Here is a 21,007-nt window from a genome sequence, read left to right on the forward strand (position 1 = left end):
CAGGGAATTTATATTGTGTTGTGAAAAGTTTTAAATTTCTTAGAAAACTCCTAGAAATTGGATTCAGAAATTGGTGTTAATCAGAACATTGTAAGATTTTGTAATAAATAGGAGTGAGCATAGTTTACAATCTCATTACTACAGAATTTATTCAAACAGATTTAAAAAGAAGAAATGGCATTTCACTAAACAAATGTATATTTTCAACTGTTAAATGAATAGCAGCTAACAGCCCAATTAGCATATCATTTTAATTCTACTCATCAGGTATTGCTTGCGATGACCTAAATGTAACTTTTCAACTCATAAGATTTAAAAGGGAACTAAAATGATGAGTGCTTTGAAAACAAACAAAATGGCTCTGACCAGTTTGGCTCAGCGGTTGGAGCATCGGCCTGCGGATCAGAGACTCCAGGGTTCAGTTCCTATTAAGGGCACATATCTCGGTTGCAGTTTGTCCCCGGCCCCAGTTGGGGTCGTGTGGGTGGCAACCACTTCATGTGTCTCTCACACACCAATGTTTCTCTCTCTCTCTTTCTCCCTCCTGCTCTGTCTGAATATAAAATGCAAAATAGTCATCAGGTGAGGATAAAAAAACAAAACAAACAAACAAAATGCCCACTGATGCTTGGAGTGGAAAACGCTCAGATTCTGCCTTATGTCCCTGTTGTCAAGTGGGGAAGGCTGGGCATGTGGAAACTACCAGAATGACCATGTTGAACCGATGGAGCAGAGTGGCTGGTTTGTGGGAGTAGATGTGGCATGAGGAATGGGAGCAGTTAGAATGTGCCAAGGTAAGCTCTTCCTCTCAGGAGCACTCTGGTGCCTTTCCCGCCCCCTTTTCTCCCCGCACAGACGTGTTACCTTTGCCTTTCCCTCTCCTAAGCTCCAAGGGCCCTTCTTTTGCTTCGGTAACTTGTTCCCTGACTACGAAGCCCAGCTGGCTCACTTCCACTAACTTTATAACTTCTAAATAAGCCGCCTCTTATTTTAAACACACACACACACACACACACACGCCCTTGGTCATCCCTGTTAGAGGGTTATTAAAGAGTTTGAAAATTCAAAATCTGACTTTAAAACAAAAGAGCTTTGATAAGCAAAAAGATATTACCCAAAACTTGGGACTGTCTTGTCTGTGTGTGTGTGTGTTTATTCCTCACCCGAGGATACTTTTCCTTTTATCATCAGATAGAGTGGGAGGGAGGGAGAGAGAGACAAAAACATCGATGTGATAGAGCCACATCAACTGGTTGCCTCCCACAAGGCCCTGGCGACCAGAGCCATGGACGAACCACAACGAAGGTACGTGCCCTTGACCAGAATTGAACTTGAGAGTCATTGGTCTGCGGGCCGATGCTCTAACCTCTGGACCAAACTGGCAGGGCTTGTCTTTGTTTTTTAATTCTCTGATTCTCCTGGCCTTTCTCCAAGGACCCTACCCCATTTTTTTTCTGCCTCATTACCTTCATAATTCCTAGATTTCCTTGGGTCTTTTAGAGGCTGTCAGGAACTGTGAAGGGTTTGAGCTTCTTCTTTAATTGTAAGCAAATAAGTCAGCCTGACACAGTTGTATAGAAATTGGTAGAAGAGACAATACTTCTGGGTCAGAGTTGAAGGACTCTGTTGCAGCAGTGGCTGTAGCTAGAGTATCAGCATTCTTGTCCCAGTTCCTTGAACTTCATTTCCCATAGGGCAACTCAAAGAGGACCAGATGATAACCTGCACATGCAGTGGGTTGTGTCACAGGAGAGAAACCCTGAGCTTTGGGAACCCGAGTCTTTTATAGTGCCAAGGCAGTAGGCATGCCTGCCTATGATATTGTGATTCGAAGAAGAAATATGTATTTGGTCTTTGGCCCTGTTTCTGGCACAGAACTCCTAAAAGCCTTGGCATTTCCAAAGTGATGAGAGTTATAAAGGTGTCTTTTGCTGTGTTAATGAAACAACCTTTAGAACACACCTCAGGGGGCTGATCAGCAGAGAAACAACCATGTACTGAGAGGGTTGAAATTTTCCATGCTGCCCCCCACACCTCCCAGGAAGGGAGGCTGGAGATTGAATCAGTCCCCGGTGGTTAATGATTTAACCCATTGTGCCTATGTAATGAAGCCTGCATGAAAACCCAAAAGAAGAGGGTATGGGGAGCTTCCAGGTTGGCGACCATGTGAAGATTTGGGAGAATGGTATGCCTGGAGAAAGTGTGGAAGCTCTCTACCCTTCCCTTGCCCTGTGTATCTGTTCCATTTGGCTGTTCTGAGTTATATCATTCTTAAACTAGTGATCTACTAAGTAGAAGTGTTTCCTGAGTTCTGTGGGCTGCTTTAGCAAATTAATCAAACCCGAGGAGGTTTGTGGGAATCTCCCATCTGTAGCTGGTTGGTGGAAACACAGGTAACAACCTGGTTTGAGGTTGGTATTTGAACTGGGGACAGCCTTATAGGACTGAGCCCTTACCCTGCGGATTCTAACCCTACCTCCAGGTAGACAGTGTCAGAAGTGAGTTGAATTGTTGGACACCCAGCCGGTGAATTGTGTCCAGGCTTTCTTTTGCTTCAGAGGAGGCACTGTCTGTCAACATGGATGTTTACTAAACAAACATCCTTGAAGAGACTCCACACCAAAGGGCCGTCAGTTCCTCGTTCACAAGACGTGCAGAAATACAAGACCCGTGGACAACAAACTGTGCCAACGATGACTCCTGCTGTTTCTCCAGCTCCCCGTGTCCTCAGGAATTGTCGGGTGTGTGAAAGAGAAAGTAGACTCTTCCATGAACTGTAGTCAGGTGTGGGCCACTCCTTCCATAACTTTTTCAGGATCTCTTTTGTAAACTTTCTAAGGATGTTGCCTGGATGATCCTCATTTGAGTCAAATGTTGGGAAACAATAAGCTAATTACAGAAATGGCTGACAGTTACTAAATCCTCACTGTGCGCTGTGCTGTACGCTAGGCACCTTACACTTACCCTCTCCTTATAACTCTCTGGTGTTTTGGGGGGTGTCACCCCCATCTTTACAGATGAGAAACGCTAGTTAAGAGCATCAGGCACTAAGTGGAGAGATGAGATTCAAACATAGGTTGTCAGAGCCCCAGGCTCCAAAATGCATGCTCTCTTTCCTTTTTTATTTCCCTGTTATTGAGACTCTTTTTCATTGAGAGGTGGTGATGGTTTTTTTTTTTTTTTTTCCATTTTTTGTTCAGGTAGAGTGGGAGGGAGAGAGAGGGAGAGAGAGAGAGAAACATCGATGTGAAAGGGACACATCGAGTAGCCGCCACCCGCACAGCCGACCAGGGCCGGGGACAAACTGCAACCAAGGTACGCGCCCTTAGCGGGAACCGAACCCGGGTCTCTCAGGACCGCAGGCCGACGCTCTAACCGCTGAACCAAACTGGCCAGGGCAGTTTTGAAATTTTGTTTCACCCGGTAAATTTATTTATTTATTTATTTATCCTCACCAAAGGACATTTTTCCATTTTTTTGTTGTTGTTGTTCAGATAGAGTGGGAGGGAGAGAGAGAGAGAGAAACATCGATGTGAAAGGGACACATCGAGTGGTTGCCACCTGCACAACCCAACCAGGGCCAAGGACAAACCGCAACCGAGGCACATGCCCTTAGCGGAAACCGAACCCGGGTCTCTCTGGACCACAGGCTGACGCTCTAACTGCTGAGCCAAACTGGCCAGGGCTTCACCAGGTAAATTTAGAGAGAGGCCCAGGAGGCAAGAGTAGGAATGACCTTTGGTGAGCAGACCCCATACAAACACCATTGCCAGTCCTCCAATAAATGTTACAATGTTTTCAAAGCAGTTGGAATCCCCATTTTGTGGGCCAAAGAAAAGAAAGAAAAAAGAGAGGCTTAAGGGGAGTGATGGACTTGACTGAGACCACACAACAAATACTTGAGGAGCCTGGGAGCCAGCCCCAGACTATTTGGCCATGAAACGTTCTGTACACACGCCCCAGTCATCATGAGCATCGTATCAAAGACCCTAGAGTGCCCTCAGATATTTAAGCTTCTGAAACAGAGAAGAAAATGTTGATAATAGGTTCACTGTAGTTTGTTAAATATCTTTGAAAAGATAAGCACATGTGTATAATTTAATCACCACATTGACTAAACTTCAGCTGCTTCAAGGACCTTTATCTTCCTCCATAAAACTTCAAGTGCCAGCGAGCCCCACACACTTGAGCCATTCACAGCTTCCCCACAGGACTGCCAGCTGGCCTTGGGTGCCCCTTTCTTTAATTCTGAAAGTCATTAGTGAGCCAGTTTCTCACTACCAGCTCCCCCTTAGCAGTTTTTATCTGATCTCTTCCTAGGGAGAGAAATGACTTGCTTTAAAAAAAAAATATATATATATATATATATATATATATATATATATAACAAAAAACATCTTTTTTTTCTTTTTTCTGAGCTTAGCAGCAAAGCTTTGCATTTCTCACCAGTAGGTATGATGTTCGCTGTAGATTTTTGTATAGCCAGCCTTTATCAAGTTGAGAACATTCCCCTCGATTCCTAGTTTACTGAGAGCTTTTATCATAAATAGATGCTGGGTTTTGTCAAATGCTTTCCTTTTATTGCACTTATTAATGTGATCATGTGATTTTTCTTTTTTAGTCTGTTAATGTGATAGATTACATTATCGATGTTCAAATATTGAATCAGCCTTGCATATTTGAGATAAGTCCACTTGATCTGAAGGTTTTTGTTTTTAATTCTCATTCGAGGATATATTTTTGAGAAGGGGGGGGGAGAGAGAAACATGGATGTGAGACAAACAGTGATTGGCTGCCTTCCCTACACATCCCAACCTGGGATTGAACCTGTATGTGAACCAACCCACATATGTGCCCTGATCAGGAATTGAACCCAAAACTTTTTGGTACATGAGATGACATTCCAGACAACTGAGCCACCTGGCCAGGGCTGAAGGTTTCTTTGTTCAAAATAAATGCCATGTAATTTTGCTCTTGACCTAGCCCTAGACAAAAAAAACAACTATTAAAAATGCATATTTGTAGATATAAGGAGATCTAGAAACACATACTAGGAACTTTTCCTCCACCAGGTTCCCTTTAGCAACCATTTAACTAGCACCTTCCAACAGATCTTTAAAGTTTGGCAAGGTATGTATGTTAATTTTGTAGACATATTTAATATTCCTCATCAACTTCACAGTTCTAAGATTCTCCCAAATTCTCCTAGGTGGTCTTTGTGCCTTTGTGAAAATTTCATACCAGCAGAACAGAAGCCTCCTGAAGTGGTTTCTCCAGCACACCTCCTGTCACCGTAGTTCTGTTGTGAAGGATGTTGTGTGAAGCCTACCTTTCCATATTGTAGTCGTTACACCCTTTACCTTATCTGACTCGCATTGTTGCTAGGTTTATACCTATGAATTGATTTTTGGGGTAAAGTTCTCAAAAGTTGGAACCACAGCTTTCTTTATTTTTAGCTGTATTTGGTATTATTTTGGTGTTCAATTCCTGTGTCAATTCTTATTTCTTCTGAAGAGGTACAGCATTCTTTTATTTTAAATTGGTTTGAATTTTTTAGAGACACTCCTCAAGATAAGGAACCATATTTTCATTTTTATGTTAAAGCTACACTTAAGTGATTCCGGCTGTCACCATGTCAGGAGGATGGGGATGGTGTCCATCTACTTTGCTGTCAGATAGCTTTTTCAGGTGAGGTCATGGAAACATTCTGTCGTTAACTTCACTTGACAACACTTAGTTACATATGTAGGTTGTACAGTTGAGTCAAGTAAATCTAGCAATAGTTTTCAGACTATCTTGGGACATTTACCTAAATATTCCTTGGTTAGTTGCAAGAATGTAGCCCCTTTATAATTGCTCTCGTAGCTTAACCTGCCTAGGGAACCAGCTCCAGAAAGCCTCGTCTTATACTGAGTACGAACAGAGAACCACTTTTGCCATCTAATTTATTGGCTAGTAGATAGACCGAACAAGATCCTGAGACAAAAAGTCAAAGCAGGTGGTGGTTAGTTGGCTATCACACTTTGTTTTCACGATAGTGTTTAAAGTGAGGGGAAGAAGGCATCCCGTCATATGAAAAAAATGGGAAGTCGGTGCCATACACGTATGCACCATGTATTCCGTACATACATGTCATGGCTTCTGTAACCGCTGTACCTCTGTGGGTGTTCACTGTGTATTGCAGCATTCTTGGCAACTTGGTGATGTTGGTTAGCAAGTCTTGTTAAAGGGATGATCACCAGTTTAACCCTTGTACAAATTTCTTACGGAAGGGGTAGGAATCTACCGATTGATGGCCCAGAGATACCCTGACACCCCTGCCCAGACAGAGGTTTATGTGTGGGAGGGACAGACAGACCTGGGGGTCAGGAGAATGTGTTGTGTGCAGAGCTGGGGGAGATGACGATGGGGAAAAGCACACAGCACCCACCTTCAGAGGCCGCCAGCAGGAGCACCCGTGTGGACTCCGGGGCTGCCTACACAGACCCCTCCTCCTCCTCCAAACCGCAGCAGTAACTGCGTGGTCAAGAGAACCACGCAGCCGTCTTTTCAGGGGGTTCAGAGCTGAGTCAGGTACCAGAGACTGTAAAACACAAGAAAGCCCAAAATGGGATTCTAACTTCCCTGGGGCCGCAGCAGCACACTTATCTTCTGTGTGCTTTTCAAGTGCGTAGAACTTCAAATGGAAGTACCGAGATCCTAATCCTCCACTGAAAATTAGGGTCACACTGACAAGGAAAACCCTGCGTGGGTGGGGATTTTGTGTTAGATCTCGTGGCCTCAGATTAACAGAGAGGCTCTAGGGAGCTTGTACACGCAGGAGCATAGATGTCTAAGTAAAGACTGGCCACTGTGGAACCAGGAAGGACCTGAGCCAGCCAAGGTGTCCCTCAGCAATATGTTTGCATTGTCCCTTCTCTTCTTGGTGACGGAACTGAAGTCTTGCTCTTGGCAGAAGAACACCAAACTGAATATTACTTTCAGAATTAAACACACACAAGATTGCCAAATGCTTTAGTGCAGCTAGAACCTGGATGCATGGAAGTCCTGGGAGGCACAAGTGTGGCAGGATTTTTATAGTCAGTATTACTTTATATTAGTTTCTGGTGTACAGCAGAGTGGTTAGACAGTCATGTACTTTACAGAGTGATCCCCCTGATGTCTCCAGTCCCTCCCTGGCACTATACATAGTTATTACATTACTAGTGACTATATTCCCCATGCCGTACGTGACAGCCCGTGACTGTTGTAACTACCAATTTGTACTTCTTAATCTCTTCACCTTTTTCACCCAGTCACCCAACATCCCCCCACAACCATCAGTCTGTCCTCTGTATCTGTGAGTCTGTTTTAGTTTTGTTTGTTCATTTATTTTATTCTTTATATCCCACATGTAAGTGAAATCATATGGTATTTGTCTTTCTCTGACTTATTTCACTTAGTGTAATACTCTCTAGGTCTATCCATACTGTCACAAATGGTAAGATTTCATTCTTTTTATGGCCAAGTAATATTCCATTATCTATTTATCTATCTGTCACAACTTTTTTTTTTAATCCTCACACTTGAGGGCATTTTTCCATTTATCTTCAGATAGAGTGGGTGGGGGGGAGAGAAACATCGATATGAGAGAGACACATTGACTGGTTGCCTCCCACACAACCCTGACCAATGCCAGGGACAAACCGCAACTGAGGCGCACACTGTGCCCTTGACCACAATTGAACCTGTAACTCTTTGGTCCACAGGTTGACGCTCTAATCACTGAGCCAAACCGGCCACGGCAGGTATATCACAACTTTTTTATCCACTCATCTATTGAACTCAACACCAAAAACAATCCAATTTAAAAATGGACAAAGGACCCGAATATATACATCTCCAAAGAGGACATACAGATGGCCTACACAAATATGAAAAGATGCTTAATATCACTAATTATCAGAGAAATGGAAATTAAAACCTCACTTCTGCCAGAATGGCTATCATCAATAAATCAACACACAACAAGTGCTGGCGAGGTTATGGAGAAAAAGGAACTCTAGTGCACTGCTGGTGGGAGTGCAGACTGGACAGCCCCTGCGGAAAGCAGTATGGAGTTACCTCACAAAATTAAAAATGTAACTGCCTTATGACCCAGCGATTCCACCTCTGGGAATATATCCAAAGAAACCCAAAACACTACTACAAAAGAATATATGCACCCCTGTTTTCATTACTTATAATGTATTATGTTTAAATATTATAAATAGCATTTATATATAATGTGTATAATATTATGTTAATAACATACTATAATTATATATACTAGATTATACAATGTATAATATATATGATACATATACAGGGTGGAGCAAAAGTAGGTTTATAGTTGGGAGTACACGAAACAGTTCATTCTTGTATTATTTATTATTATTGTGTTAAGTTCCATACAAACAACTATAAACCTGCTTTTGCCCCACCTTGTATTATAGAGAATGTGTTTGTGTGTGTGTGTGTGTGTATTTTTTTATCCTCACCCGGGGACATTTTTGCATTTATCTTCAGATAGACCAGGAAGGAGAAAGGAAGTAAGAGGGAGAGAGAGAAATATTGATATGAGAGAGACACATCAACTGGTTGCCACCCACACAACCCCAACCAGGGCTGGGGACAAACTGCAACCGAGCTACGTGTCCTTAGCGGGAACCAAACCCGGGCCAACGCTCTAACCACTTAGCCAACTGGCTAAGGCTAGAGAATATATATTTTAAGGAAATATGTAATTTAGGACATGATTTACTAAATTTTGAAATAAAATTGAACAATATAGGTGTATATACACTTATGTAAGACAGGAGAAAATAACTGACAGAATTCTAGTGTAACCTCGTCAGATTACAACGTAAAGTAAACCTTTCATGTTTATAAAATAAATGGACAGAACACATTGGGCATCCTAGGACAGGCCGGTAATTGCTGCATAGAGCCATGGAAATTCAGTGAATGTACTGATACTGTAAAATGTCAGCACCAAGTAACGGGGCAAAATCTCTTACCGCAAAGGTCTAGTAACATTCCAAAAATAACCTCCCATTTGGAAAACGTTTTAAATAAGCAAGTAATTTTTTATTGTTTTATTTAAGAGACAAAAAGCCGTGTGGCCCCCCTGAATTTGGGTTAAATATAGCTTATCATAGGCGGCAGTCATGGGGGTTCCAGGCAACTTGGGAGAAGAACTTCTGCTGGTCTGATGCAAATGGACTTTCTTCCTGCAGGGCCCCCACGGCCACCCACAAATGCTGGGTTCCCACCTAGGTTGCTGTGGAATGCAGCAGCTCTAAAAACCAAGAGGAAAGAAAAATGAAAATCCCAGAACACAGGCCGGTTTGAGGGGAGATCTAGGGAATGGAAACGGTCAGAGGAAGCCAGAAACTTTGCACACACACAAATGGGAGTCCAGTAACTTCACGTGGCCTTCCAAGGTTACGCCAGAGTTTGTAGAAGACTGAGAAGCAGAGATGGTTCAAAGAGCAGGGAAAAGTCCCTGTTCTCGTTCTGTGCCCAGTGAAAAACACGGAGGACTCCAGTCTGCAGTCGTACACGTTAGCTTGTGATGGATGATAACAGACACATTGAGAAGGTTGGTTTTGGAGCTTGGATGAGAAGTTATAAAATAAGTGCATTCTGTCATTTGTAGAAAAGTAACTCAAGGTATAAGTTATTTGAAGAGGAAGGGGGAGAAGGAAAAACAAGGCCTGCTTTCCAGATGGTCGGCCTGTGTTTGCCGCCCGTTCTGTTCAGTCTGATGGGAGTTCTTCCCCGCGCCTGCGGAGTCACTCCTTCCTGTGCCATTGTGTTTGCTCTCAACTTGCTACTTAGAGGTATCTTCTCTCCTGCCGACAATTAGAAACGGCCTTGCTGCATTTAGTTCTAAATCTGTGGCAGCTAGAAAGGAAATGACTAAAAGATAATGCTAGGCTAAAAGATAATGTTTAGTTCTCTACCCACAAAGCACATGTTCTTTGTACTGCTTAGAATGGACCAGTGTGTGCCCACAGAGCCAAATGCTTTGTGTTTGCCAAGTACAAAGAAGCTCTGAGTCATGGTGGAGGCAGAATTCCTGAGCGCTGGCTTCTCCCTTCTTGATTCTCCCACTGGCTGACGAACAGTTCTGAATGCTCTAGAGACAGGGACTGAATTCCTGATCATGAAATAATGTGCTAAGTAAGAGGGTGTAATGAGAAGAGACCTGTGCGCACATTCTTGGGTCCATCCACTATGAGGAGGTAGAATTGGAACCCATGATGGATACTATGTTAGTCATCATTCTCCAGAGAAACAGAACCAATAGGATGTATGTATGTACATATAGAAAAATATTATTATAAGGAATTGACTCATGCGATTATGGAAGCTGACAAGTCCCGAGATCTGCAGGGTGAGGCAGCCATCTGGAGACTCAGCAGAGCCGATGGTGTCATTCCAGTCCAAATGCTAGCAGGCTTGCGACCCAGGAAGAGCTGAAATTTTAGTTTGATTCAGTTTGTGTCTGAAAGCAGGAAACAGCCGATGTCCTGGTTCAAAGGCTGTCTTGCAAGAGGAATTCTCTTACTCAGAGGAAGGTCAGCCTTTTTATTCTGTGCATGCCTTCAACTGATTGGATAAGCCTCCCCCCATCCCCAGTTAGGGAGGCCAATCTCCTTTACTCAGTCTGCTTATCTAGATGTTAATCTTATCCAAAAACACCCACACAGAACCATCCAGGCCATATATCTAGGCACCTTTGAGGCCCAGTGATGTTGATCCATGAGGTTAACCATCACAGATACTGGAAAGGAAAGCCAGGGAGAACCGGGTGTGTGCAATTTCCAGGACATGGTCCTCAGCCATATGGTGCCCTGACAGGACAGCACAGAACCTGAGGAGTGCAACACCACTGCCCACTCAAGCTAGTCTAACTAGAATAGAAAGTGTGTGTGTTAAAGCTCATAGAACTCCCATGAGGATCAGGCTCATGGCCAGAATGATGCCTAGGCCCTACGGCGAGACTAAACCAGGGACACCCTACGGTTCTCCTGCACTGAGACAGGGCAGCTTGCACTGCTGTCCCCAACCAGATCCCTCCTCCATGGTCCCTTTGGTCAGAAAACGCAATTGCTTCTTTATGTTGCTGTCTTTCAAATCAGAATCCAGCATGAAGGCATCAGATTAGCAGAGCCAAAGTCCATTCCTGCTTCCTAGCTGCCAAGGAGGCTGGGAAAATAAGTTTCTGGCTTCTACCTTAGGCCAAATGTGTGGTGTGGGAACTACTCAAATGGAAGATGTTCAGAAGATGCTGGATTGTCCACAAGGCTCGTCTTCCCATACTAATCCTTCCAGCCGCAGCTTCCATTTTCATCCCTCCCGAGAAGCATCCCCCCACTGGACTCAGGAAGCCCTAAGCAGGGCGAGCAGTGTGGACCTGTGCAGCCAGTGCCCGTCCCACTCAACAGGACGGCTCCAGAGTACCCCGTTTACGTCTTTGACTATCACTCCTGCCCCACCTCTACCTCTAGGATACTTTCAGATCTGGGTACTTTCTTTGTTTGTATTTGTTTTCGTTCATAAACTCCAGACCTCATTAGTCTCTTCTTAGCTATGTTTTTTTTTGTTTGTTTGTTTTTTATCCTCACCCGAGGACATTTTTTCTATTTTTTGTTCAGATAGCGTGTGGGTGGGAGAGAGAGAGAGAGAGAGAAACATCGACGTGAAAGGGACACGTCGAGTGGTTGCCACCCACACAACCCAACCAGGGCCAGGGACAAACTGCAACCGAGGTACATGCCCTTAGCGGGAACCGAACCCAGGTCTCTCAGGACCGCAGGCCGACGCTCTAACCGCTGAGCCAAACCGGCCAGGGCCTTAGCTATGTTTTTAAACTCCATCTTACCCAGTTTCATCCTTTTTGTTCTCTGGCACATGGGTTGGTCCTCACTAGCCCTACCCACCCAAAAACAGTAAGGTCCTTAAAACAAGAGCCATATCATTTTTCTTCCATATATATATATATATATATATATATATATATATACCTCCCACAGTACTTCCTATCATACTAAGCACACAGTAGCAAATCAAGATTTTCTGATTAATTATCTGAATTGATTATTGCTTTTCAAATGAATTGTGAAAGTATCTATTTAAAGCAACGAATAAAAAGGAAATGGAACACCCACCAAACAAAGCCAAGGGTATCTAGGTCATGTGCCAGATGATATCCCGAAATGCCTGTCAGTTTCAGTGAGTCATTCAGCACATAAATTGAGTGCCTGCTGTGTGCTAGACACTGTGCTTGGGATACAGGAATAAAGAAGAAAAAAGAAACAGACAAAAGAGCTCTCTCAAAGCTTATATTCTGGTAGTCAGTTAATGGACACATAAATTGTAATCATGCCAGAACTGATGAGTGTCATGCCGAAAAGGTAGAGCAGGATACTATCAGAAGTGCAGGGTGGGGTTGGATGGACACGTTAGATAGGATAGTCAGAATTGAAAAAAAAAAAGAAATTGTTTTTAGATTACCAGAGAAAATTGAATGCTGGCTGTGTTTGCGAGATGCTGTAAAGAGGCTACACGATTGGGTAGGATAATGTCGTGTTGGGTATGTTTTTTAAAAAGTCCTTATGTGTTATAAATGGAAATATTTATAGGGAAATTATGTCACTGAATATAATATCTAGGATTTACTTCAAAATGTTCCAGAAAAAAAAAAGGAAAGAAAGAAAGGTGGGAGAGGCAGGAGGGAGGAGGTGGGGGAGATAGATAAACAGCAATGGCGGAGAGTGGGTGTTTGGAACCTGTTTATTGGTGCAGGGGGTTTCCTCATCCTGTTCTTTCTGCTTTTAGCTGGGTTCTAACATTTCCATCATGGTTTAGGACATGAGCTAATGGTCAGTGTGGGCCCCGTTCAGGAGGTGACATTGAAGCAGCAACTGAGGGAGGTGATGGAGCAGCGTAGACGGTGTCTGGGGGGGGGGAAGGGACAGTGTGCCAAGCAAGGACACTGTCCTTTCGATGCTCTGGAAGGGAGGGACTAGGTATTGAGGGCAGGGGGGTATTTGGTTGGGGGTAGAGATCATCTAGAGCCTTTTAAGTCACTGCAGGGACTTCAAGTGAAGGTCAGATCCTTGAGGGCTCGGAGTCATGCTCAGACCCTTGGGAGTTCTTTGAACTGTTTTGATCCTTGAGGTTTCTTTACTCAGAGTCTGAGCTAAGACTCTGTAACCCATGATTGTGCTGTGCAGGAGAACTTCCTGCAATGATGGAATCTCGGTCTGTTCTGTGCAGTCTGGAGCCACTGCCACATGTGGACACTGAGCACGTGAAATGTGTGCATGTGGCCAAGGAGCTCCACTTCTGTGATTGTTGTAATTGATTTAAATTTAACTTTACATGCCCACATGTGGCCAGTGTTTTCCATATGGACAGTGCAGTATTAGGAGACAATTATCTTCACTCCGGCATTTGTGCATTTGACACATTTTCATTGATACCTGCTGGCTCTAGGTATCAGGTGAGTCCTTAAAGGTTATGAAAATTAACTTTAAAACTGAGAACCTGTACTCCTGAGGGACCCACAGATCACACCAGCTACTGTGAGGCAGTGTGAGTGTGTGGTGTGGACCCCCCTCTGCAGGTACGAGGGCCTCCACACTAGCTCCCCCTCCCTGGTTTCTGTGCCATTCAAGCAGCCAGGTCATTCTGACTCAGCATTGGCAGCTCTGCCTGTGCCTGTGTGTGTGGCTGGTCCTGTGTGTCCTCAGGCCTGAGCTTCAGTGACAGCTCCTCAGAGGGCCTTCCCTGACCAGCCCATTGAATGCCCCTCCATTGTGCTGTCCTGTGGCACCTCATTTTCCTTTGAGGCCCTGCTCCCATTTCATAATTACACTTGGTGTTCATTTAAAATCTACAGCTGGAAGCTCCCCAAGGCCAGGGTCTGATCCCCACTGTCTGCCCACAGGGTCGGCCGCAGTGAGTGCGACTGAGAAGGGGACAGGGAAGGAGCAGTGTCTGTGTAGACAGTCGAGGGCTGGAGATGAGGGGCCTCTAAGCTACTTGGGGAGGGTTTGGTGAGTCCGGAGCAGTTTCTAAAAAAACACTTAACTAGGACTTTTAAAGGATGAAGAGGAATTAGCAACATGAGAGAAGTTGTAGAAAGGCCTTTCTTGCAGAAGGGACATGGGAGGGAGGGGAAGATGGAGGCAGGGCAAAGCGGGGACAGTGACTGGGGCCTGTCGGAGTATGTGGGGATCAGGTGGGGCCTGCCTGGGGTACCTTCAAATGTATCCCATAGGTCAGGGGTTGGCAGATTTTTTTTCTTTAAAGGGCCAACATTAGCCCTGGCCAGTTTGGCTCAGTGGTTAGATTGTCAGCCTGCAGACCAAAGAGTCCCAGGTTCGATTCCCAGACAAGGGCACATACCTAGGTTGTGGTTCATCCCCAGCCCCAGTTGGGGTTGTGTGGGTGGCAGCCAGTTGATGTGTCTCTCTCACACTGATGTCTATCTCTCTCCCTCTCTCCCTCCCACTCTGTCTGAGGATAAATGTAAAAGTATCCTCAGGTGAGGATTAAAAAATCAATCAATCAATCAAAAAATAGTCAACAGTAAACAGTTCAGGCTTTGCAGGTCATGTGGTCAATGTCAAAAAAGTTCTGAATACACCACTGCAATGTGAAAACAACCTCACAGTGTGCAAATGACTAGGGATGGGTGTGTTTCAATAAAACTTTATAGACAAATAGAATTTGAATTCCAGACAATTCATATTGAAGTATAAAAACTATTCTTATCTCATGTGGCCACATCTGGCCCTCGGTCACATCTGTTGGGGCACAAAGGGTTTGAAGCAGGACGGGAAGTGGTCAGATCAATATTTCAGATAGCTCCCTCTGGCCTGAGTGAGATTTTAAGGGTCAGGTCTGAGGACAGTGGAAGTTTGTGTGAAGAGGCTGAGTGGCAGTCTGGGTGATCGATGACATGGATGTTAACAGTGATGGGAAGGAGAGGCCTACTCCGAGACATGTTTTGGAATTAAAATCAGCAGAACTTCATGATGGATGTGCAGGGTAAGGAGTAAAAGAATGATGTTCCAGCTACAATTATGTAAGCAGGTGCCCCAGCTCAGCAGGACCCTAAGCTCTCACTGGCCAACAGAGGGACATAGGGCATCTTCATGCATACTTAGGCCCGGGACCACTCAGAGGGTCTCCCTTTCATCTGCAAAACCAGAGTAGTGTTAGTAAATAGTGAATTACTCACCTAGTCATGAGATTAGTCTTATGGTATGAATAATTTTGTTGTTGAATGGATCATCTATTTTAAAGTGTGACTCCAGAAAAACGATACCCCAGTGGGAGATTACTATAACTTCCACTCAGTATTGCTGTGAACCAAAACTGCTCCAGAAAATAAAACCTTTTTTTTTTTAATCCTCACCTGAGGATATTTTTCCATTTATCTTCAGATAGAGTGGGAGGGAGAGAGAGAGAGAAACATCAATGTGAGAGGGACACATCGATTGGTTGCCTCCCACATGACCCCACCCAGGGCCAGGGATGAACCTCAACCAAGATACATGCCCTTGGCTGGAATCGAACCCAAGACTCTTTGGTCTGTGGGCACTCTACCATTGAGCCAAACCAGCCAGGGCAATAAAACCTATTTTTAAAAAATGAACTAGATCCAGCAGTATTGACCTGGAGGACTGTTCATGATATATTGTCCTATGAATAAAGCAAATGGCAAAACTAAAAAATCATACCCAGTGGTCTGCAGTAATTTCTAGTTATACTGACAGTTTTATTTATTTATTTATTTATTTACTTACTTACTTACTTACTTACTTATTTATTTTTAATCCTCACCCGAGGACATTTTTCCATTTTTTGTACAGATAGAGTGGGAGGGAGAGAGAGAGAAACATCGATGCGAAAGGGACACATCGAGTGGCTGCCACCCGCACGACCAACCAGGGCTGGGGACAAACTGCAACCGAGGTACATGCCCTTAGCGGGAACCAAACCCGGGTCTCTCTGGACCGCAGGCGGATGCTCTAACCGCTGAGCCAAACCGGCCAGGGCTATACTGACAGTTTTCATCTGCTGTCACTCCAAAGGAAGTAGCTCAGTCATCTCTTTCTGTTGGCGGCGGTGAAAACCACACCAGGTCTTAAGGTGGAACCAGACCAGACCTCAGTACTTGAATTCTGACTAAGAATTCAGTGTCTAATTTTAAGTCTAACTAGAAGCAAACGTTTATTTGGAAAGTCACAAAGGTAGAAGAAGTGAGCGGTGGAAAAAATGGGTTCAGGAAACGCGTTACAGAGGCAAAAGAAGGGTACTTGGAGCTTAGGAGAAGGAGAGAAAGGTAAAGGTAAAGTGCCTAGGGGGAAGAGGAGGAGGAGAGGAAAGCTACAGGTGTGCTCCCAGGAGGGCGAGCACTCTAAGTCCTCGTCCTGAGGGTTTTTAGGAGTAGAGATTTTAGGGAAGGCACCAGGGGAGGATCTCGATAGAATATTCATCAGACCCTGGCCAGCTTGGCTCAGCGGTTAGAGTGTCAGCCCGCAGACCAGAGAGGCCCCGGGTTTGGTTCCCGCTAAGGGCACGTACCTTGGTTGCAGTTTGTTCTCGGCCCCAGTTGGGGTCGTGTGGGTGGCAGCCACTCGATGTGTCTCTCTTATGTCGATGTTTTTCTCACTCTCTCCTTCCTTCTCTCCCTCCTGCTCTATCTGAAGATAAATGAAAAAAAAAAAGGTCCTCGGGTGAGGATTTAAAAAAAAAAAAAAAAAAAAGAATATTCGTTAGTTTTCCAGGTATGGCTTTTTCAGGGCCATGATCTCCACTGACTGGTCAATCCGAGGGCAAGGAGTCATCAGTCAGTGCAGCTGGTCCTGAGGTCAGCCATGCAGCCATGGCATTGCTTGTCTGGTTTTGCTGCTTTTCTGGGCCTGGAGCTGAAACACAGCTGAGTCCTAGATGTTATCCCTAAGGGTTATGCTTAAGGGAGTGATCGAGTAAGGGCCCACATGGGAGTCACATGAGGCCACTCTTTGGTCCCTTGTTCCCCCTCTAAGGGGGTCTACACCACATGACTAGTGACATGCCAGAGGAGGAAAGGTCAGGGGGGAGTTCCAACCGTATGACCAACGATACAAAAGGTCGGGGTCTAAACCGTATGACCAGCAATATGCTAGGCAAGGAAAGGTCACCCTGGGGGTGAGGTCCTTGTTTTCCCAGTTTTCTCCATTGCTAGGCACCTGGAGCTTTCTGCCCTGGTGACCTGTACCTGGCCTACTGTCCTTGCTCTGCTCCTGTCTGTCTAACTACCTTCCACATTTCAAAAGGTACAGTTGCAGAACATGAACTAGGCTTCCTGTATTAAAAAAAATTCAATTGGAGGCTCGAGGACATTGATTTCAGTAGAACTTTTTCTTTCTGGGTTTATTCAGGAATCCTTTAGCTTTTTCCAAATCTCAGCTGCTTTTGACTTCCCAGCAAACACTGGAGAGCAGAAATTGTTAGTAAATGTTGCATTATCATAAAATTGCATAAATCATCAGTGCCCTACAAAGCCCCCTTCCCACTCTCCCTGTGGTAGAGGACTTCTGCTGTGTGAATATTAATGAGAGCTGAGTTAATTTATGTTATAACTTTGAATACCACCTGGGGACAAGAAAGACTGAGTTAAATAAGAACACACCTGTGGGGTACATCCTGCAACTCTGCATTAAGATGACCGTGATAAGATTGGAAGGAATTGACTAAGTAGATTCTGTGATATTATATCCTTGATTTTCATGATGTTGATTTTGTCACTTTTTCTACATTAGTTTTCTCTTTCTATCATATGAAGTAGCCAAGTTCAGTTTCTGTAGCACAGTTTTTCCTCTGTGAGGTTTTGAGTCATTTATTTGCTATAGATCTATGGTCCCTAGGTCTAGGGTTCTTTAGCTGTTTTTTTAGGATCATCTGCCCAGAAATGTATTAAGTCACTATGTGAATAAAGGGGTGAGAAGCCCTGGCTGGTTTGGCTCAGCAGTTAGAGTATCAGCCCGCAGATCAATGAGTCACGGGTTCGGTACCAGTCAAGGGCACGTGCCTTGGTTGCAGTTCATCCCCAGGGGCCCTGGTTGGGTTGCGCAGGAGGGAGCCGGTCGATGTGGCTCTATCATGTCGATGTTTCTCTCTGTCTCTCTCTCCCTCCCTCCCACTCTATCTGATAAGTGGAAAAATATCCTCGGGTAAGGAATTAAAAAAAGGGGGGGGGGGAATGACTTACTAGCTGAAATTCATAGTATTGAAAAGGTTGCTTCAGTATCATAAGATAGTTGGCAAGTTACCAAGGCAGAGGTTCTCGAAGCAAAAGAAATTCTTCTCCGTGTGGTGGCCCCGGTGGTGGAAGAGCTTTGGGTACCAAGCACCTAAGAAAACAAATGTGCTGGAGTGGGGTATGCTCTGGCTCTTCTGGAGTGTAGTCCTTTGACTGAGGTCTGTCCGTCGTGCTCCTGGAGTCTGGTCCACTGAGGTCCTCCCTGGGTTATTACAGAGGCCTCTTCACAGGAAGCTCAGTCTTCAGTCTCGCTCTCCCCTCATCTGTCCTTCACCTAGAGCCAGATGTTTCTTCAACGTAAGTTTGATTTCCACTTCTTTGCTTGACACTTTCCATTGCCCTTGGGATAAAGAAGGATCTTTTTAGATTGCTTCTAAAGCCCTGAGTGGTCTGGCCCCTGCTTGCCTCTGTACCTCATCGCCCCCTGAGCCTTCAACCCCTCGCATTCTTCGTCCAGCTTTCAGGACCTGTTTCTGTTTCCCAGGAAGCGTGGCTTTTCCTTGCCTCTGAGTCTGCCAATGTGGTTCCATCGCACCCCCTTCGTGCCTGCACAGATGTCCCCCAGACACAGCACTGGGCTGTGTACTCACTTTTCTTCACCGCTGTAGTTTGCACAGTTACTCACAATTCAAGGCATAGAGTAGCAGCTCAGTAAATATCTCTTGCATGACCAAGTGAAAATGATCCCTTGCATTTTAATATGTTAACATTAACTTGGATCTGTCTATTTCGCACATTCGTCATTTTTTTCTTGCCAATATTACTGATTCAACTTTATCTTTACAAATATGTACTTCTCTATTTCCTTCAAACCTTCTTTCCTCCCTCTCTTGGTTCTCCCTTTTAATGATATTTTGAATTACATTTGGGTCTGGTCTTCATGACTCCCAGCACAGGGATCCTGGTTCGCTCCTATCCGTGTTCCCTGGGGCCTTGGGAAAGATGGCTGCAGACTTTGGAGGCCTCCTGCAGCAGCTTGAGCCTGCTCAGGCCACGTTGGCAGGCGATGCTGGGAAGGATGGAAGAGTATTGTGTTTGCTGCACAATGTCCTAAAGGGATAGAATTTTTATCTCAGTTATTAGTTGGTGTGAGCAGGAAGGAGTGAAGAGAAAGTTTGTGAAGGTCAGTGGTTTTGAACAAAATAGGAAACCATGTAAAGTAAAAATTTCTCTAAGAAGAAAAATTTCCCCAGTTAAAATGATTCGTATTTTGGATATAGATCTCGATTTTCTTACCATATCACGCTTTCCACCTCCTATAGCTTGGAAGGAAGAATCGCTGTTGAAGTGACAGTTAACAGCCGCTGTTCTGTGTTGCTTTTTCTCTTCCAGAGGTTACACTGAAGGTCCACATCAGTGACGCCAGCACCCATCAGCCTGTCCCGGATGCGCTCATTGAGATTTTCACCAACCAGGTCTCCCTTGCCTCTGGCACCTCCGGGACAGATGGCGTCGCCTTCATCAGGTTCCAGTATAAGCTGGGCAGTCAGCTGATCGTCACTGCCTCGAAGCACGCCTATGTGCCAAACTCTGCCCCGTGGAAGCCAATCCGGTTACCCGGTAAGGTGCTCGCAGCCTTTCTCTCAAACAGCTCATGGTCATGCTAGTGACAGGTCAGGCACAGAAATGAGTTTGAAAGTGGAAGTCAGACGGTCAGGAAAATAATTGCTTAGTCTCTGCTTTACCTTCTGGGGCTCTTTATGGGAAGAAAAGTGGGATCAGGTATGAAGGTGGTTGGGCTCCACCTTTTTAATACGTTTGCTGGAGTCAGAGCCTTTGAGTCTGCTCACTGCTGCAGCGGTCCATTCTGTACCTTACGAGTACAGCTAGCCGGGTGCAGGGGAGTACTCTGAATGGGGCTTCCTCGCTCTGCTTCCTGGGCCAAAGATGAGGGGCGTCATGGGGAGATGGTCTTTCTCTTCCCCTTCTTCCCTGCTAAGGGAAGGACTTCTGTGTGCTTCCGGTCTCTCAGTCCTCCACTTCGGGCATTTCTGATCCCAAACATGTGGGTTTCTTTCCACACATCAAGCACTTCTCAGGTTCTCAGATACCAGGTGGGTGTCCTACAATTGAACTCAGTTCTGACACTATCTACCCAGAGAGACTGCCCCTCCCACACACACCAGTTCAGATGCCAATCAAACGTTCAGGTTGTCACCTGTGCTTATGACTGACTGGCTGTAGATCACAGGTTCCCACTGCCTTTTCCTTGGAGGTTGACTAATTCGCTAAATGACTCACAGAACTCAGGGAAACAGTTTACTTATTGGATTACTGGTTTATTATGAAGGCTACTAAAGAAACAGTGCTCTTGAAGAGAGGCACTGGGCAAGGTGTGTGGGCAGGAGAATAGAACTTTTATGCTCTCCAGGTGTGCAGCCCTCCCAGTTCCTCCACACGTTCCCCAGAAGCTCTCCAAGCCTGTCCTTTTTGATGTTTATGGAGGCCTTAGTACTTGGACATGATTGATAAAATCTTTGGCTGTAGGTGATTGACTCAACCTCCCGCCCCTCTACTTTCCCGGGAGGTCAGGGGGTGGGGCTGAGAGTTCCAACCTCTCCTATGTGGTCAGTTTCCCTGGCAACCAGCTCCCATCCCCAAGTTATTTAGGGGCTTTCTGAAAATCACTATATTAACATAAACTCCAGCTTGGTTGAA

General features: G+C 44.9%; 1 protein-coding gene across 1 annotated transcript in view; it reads left to right on the forward strand.

The window, feature by feature from the left end:
* The window catches only part of FAM171A1 (family with sequence similarity 171 member A1), a 151,700-nt gene that overhangs the window by 66,827 nt on the left and 63,866 nt on the right, over positions 1–21,007 (forward strand). Inside the window, exon 2 of the mRNA XM_036281211.1 lies at positions 19,682–19,909. Coding sequence (XP_036137104.1) covers positions 19,682–19,909 — 228 coding nt within the window. The remainder of the gene's footprint in view (positions 1–19,681; positions 19,910–21,007) is intronic.

Source organism: Molossus molossus, unplaced genomic scaffold, assembly GCF_014108415.1.
Source record: "Molossus molossus isolate mMolMol1 unplaced genomic scaffold, mMolMol1.p scaffold_m16_p_32, whole genome shotgun sequence".
NCBI classification, from domain to species: domain Eukaryota; kingdom Metazoa; phylum Chordata; class Mammalia; order Chiroptera; family Molossidae; genus Molossus; species Molossus molossus.